Raw genomic sequence first — 2,654 nt, 5'->3', positions numbered from 1 at the left:
CCTAACCCCTTTCTTCTCTAGAGCTTTCCACAAAATCTCTCTAAGCACTCTATCATACGCTTTCTCCAAGTCAATAAAAATCAAGTGCAAGTCTTGTTGGGCCATGCGATATTGCTCCATCACCCGCCGTAATAAATAAATCGCTTCCATGGTCGACCTTCTCGGCATGAAACCAAATTGATTCTCAGTAACTTGAGTCTCCTTTCTTAATCTCCGTTCGATCACTCTTTCCCATAATTTCATGGTATGACTCATGAGCTTGATTCCCCTATAATTTGCACAATTTTGTATATCCCCCTTGTTCTTATAGATTGGCACTAACGTGCTTCTCCTCCATTCCTCCGGCATGCGTTTTGACCTCATAATTTCGTTAAAGAGTTCGGTGAGCCACTCAAGACCTCTATCTCCAAGAGTTTTCCACACTTCAATAGGTATGTTGTCTGGCCCCACCGCCTTACCATTACTCATTCTTTTCAACGCTAAAATCTTAAAATAATAGGTATTTATGTAAGAGTTAAATATAGAAGGGATGTGGATGTAATATGTTTAGATTTAAGGAAATATTTATGTAATTTACTTATAATTTAATTATCACGAATGATGTGGTGGTCATTGCTGCTTTATTAAACAAATTAGGAAAGTCAAATGAAAAGAATAAGAGGAAAGTCTATGGTAACTAAAGTATCATTAATAATGTAAAAAATACTAAACAAGTTTCGTTGCATTTGTTACAATAGTAGCTTTTGTTGATTTTAATTTAATAATCATACGGAATATTCCCACATTATCTAGGATGAGAATTGGGAATATTCTTTGAGGCTTCTAACTAAAAACTACCAGACAAAATGAATCGTTGCAGGCTCTTATAATTTGGCAATAAATTATAAAAAAAAATAAATAAAAAAACCCACCACCAATCTGTTTGGATAAATTTAGCCTCCTAAATATTTATAATAGTTTATATAAACCTCTACAAAAACAATCTCAAATAACGTTTTTAAAAATGAGATGCACAAATTAATCTTTTAGATTATAAAAAGAGTTCACTTTATTTTATCTTTTCATTTTCTTTTTCCATAGTGAAAAAGTTTATTGAAACCACATGTTCACAGCATCACTCCTACCAAGATAGTTATGGAACACTAATTGTTTGAAGCCAAGAAATTATTTCTTACGAGACAAACTCTAACTTCTCAGGATGAAGAATTCACTTTTCTGACAACCAAATTTGAAAACCAGGGGAACTATAAAACCAGACTCACATATAACATTAAATGTGATCATCAATGTATAGTGTTACTATATAGACCAAAGACCCTACTAATTTGTTTACATTTATAATTTGACTATTTAGTAGTAACAATCCATTCTATACATGACTACATATAACAAGCAAATAGTAATGCAAAATTAAGAGAATGATTTTGTTTTATTTTTTATCAAGGCCTGGAAAAAGAAGTATCCTTTGGCGAATCAAAGGGGCTCCAATTACCTATTAATAAGTCTGCATCATGAACTTCAAGTCCAAGTAGTGGAGGTTGTGTGACTTGAAATGCATGATGATTTATCATCATCTCAGAATTCGACCACATCATGTGATGATCATGTGAGGCTTCCCCTTCACCCGGCAATGGTGGCAGCTCAAAATTCATAGCACCACCATGACTACTGTATTGCTCAATTCCATCTTTTTGAAGTGTCTGCATAGTGTTGAACTCACCATAGCACATTTGGTTATTGTTATTATTAGCCTCACTAGAATGTGTGTGTGGTTGTTGTTCAGGAAGATTCAAACACCCAGTGAGACCAAGTTCTTCAGGCAAAGTACTTGGACCAACAACATCTGTGTTTGATAGCCTTGAATTGTTTTCTAGAGAAGGATCAAAAACTGTTTGCTCTTGATCTGGATTAGTACTACTCTCAACCCCACCTTCAGAACTATTGGGCTTTTGGTTAAGGAAATTTGCAAAAACTAGAGCAAGATCAATGTTAGGTCCATCAGTCACTACTGAGGAGGAGCTAGAAGCTGAAGAAGCCCTTATTCTAGGATCATAAGAATGCCCTAAAGGGTTATTATTGTGATCTGTGGCATAGCCACAAGGTGGCGACGAGTTTTTGAAAGTGAAACCATCAATGGATTGTCTCAACAAGGTCTTGTTACCTCTTCTGTTCTTCTTGCAGCCACCTCCGACAGGCACATTGCGGAGAGACCCTCCTTTGGTCCAGTACCTTCTGCACCCCTTGCAAAAGTACCTTGGTTGAGTTAAGCTGTAGTTGTTGTAGTAGCAGAACTTGGTGTTGGAAGAACCACACCTAGGGCAATTTGGTGACATCTCAACCTCAGGCTTCCACCCACTTTCCATCACCACAAAACCTATACCTGCACTCAAGGTTTTTAATTATAGTTACGGTCGTAGATACGTTTTCTTTCTTGATATTGAAATAAATTGCAGAGAAATACAGCCGCTATCCGGCCACAATTGTGTTCGGTTGTTCGGGTTGCAATCACAGACACACCAAATATCTAGACATTTAGCCAAAATCGCAATTGCAATCGTGTTGCAGTTACACACACCCCAAAAATCTTGATATTACGGTCAAAATTGTGGGAAAATGTAGCCGATGAAACTACAATTGCAATTGTATTGCAGTTA

At 36.5% G+C, this 2,654-nt stretch overlaps 1 protein-coding gene across 1 annotated transcript; it reads right to left on the bottom strand.

The window, feature by feature from the left end:
• Positions 1-1,439: 1,439 nt before the first annotated feature.
• Positions 1,440-2,363, bottom strand: LOC114376011 (dof zinc finger protein DOF3.5-like). Its single transcript, XM_028333910.1, has one exon. It carries the CDS (start codon positions 2,361-2,363, stop codon positions 1,440-1,442), a length of 924 nt encoding a protein of 307 aa, XP_028189711.1.
• Between the last annotated feature and the right edge of the window lie 291 nt (positions 2,364-2,654).

This window comes from Glycine soja, chromosome 2 (assembly GCF_004193775.1).
Source record: "Glycine soja cultivar W05 chromosome 2, ASM419377v2, whole genome shotgun sequence".
NCBI lineage: Eukaryota > Viridiplantae > Streptophyta > Magnoliopsida > Fabales > Fabaceae > Glycine > Glycine soja.
The sequence above is the reverse complement of the archived record's forward strand: the minus strand, read 5'-3'. Positions and strand labels throughout refer to the sequence as shown.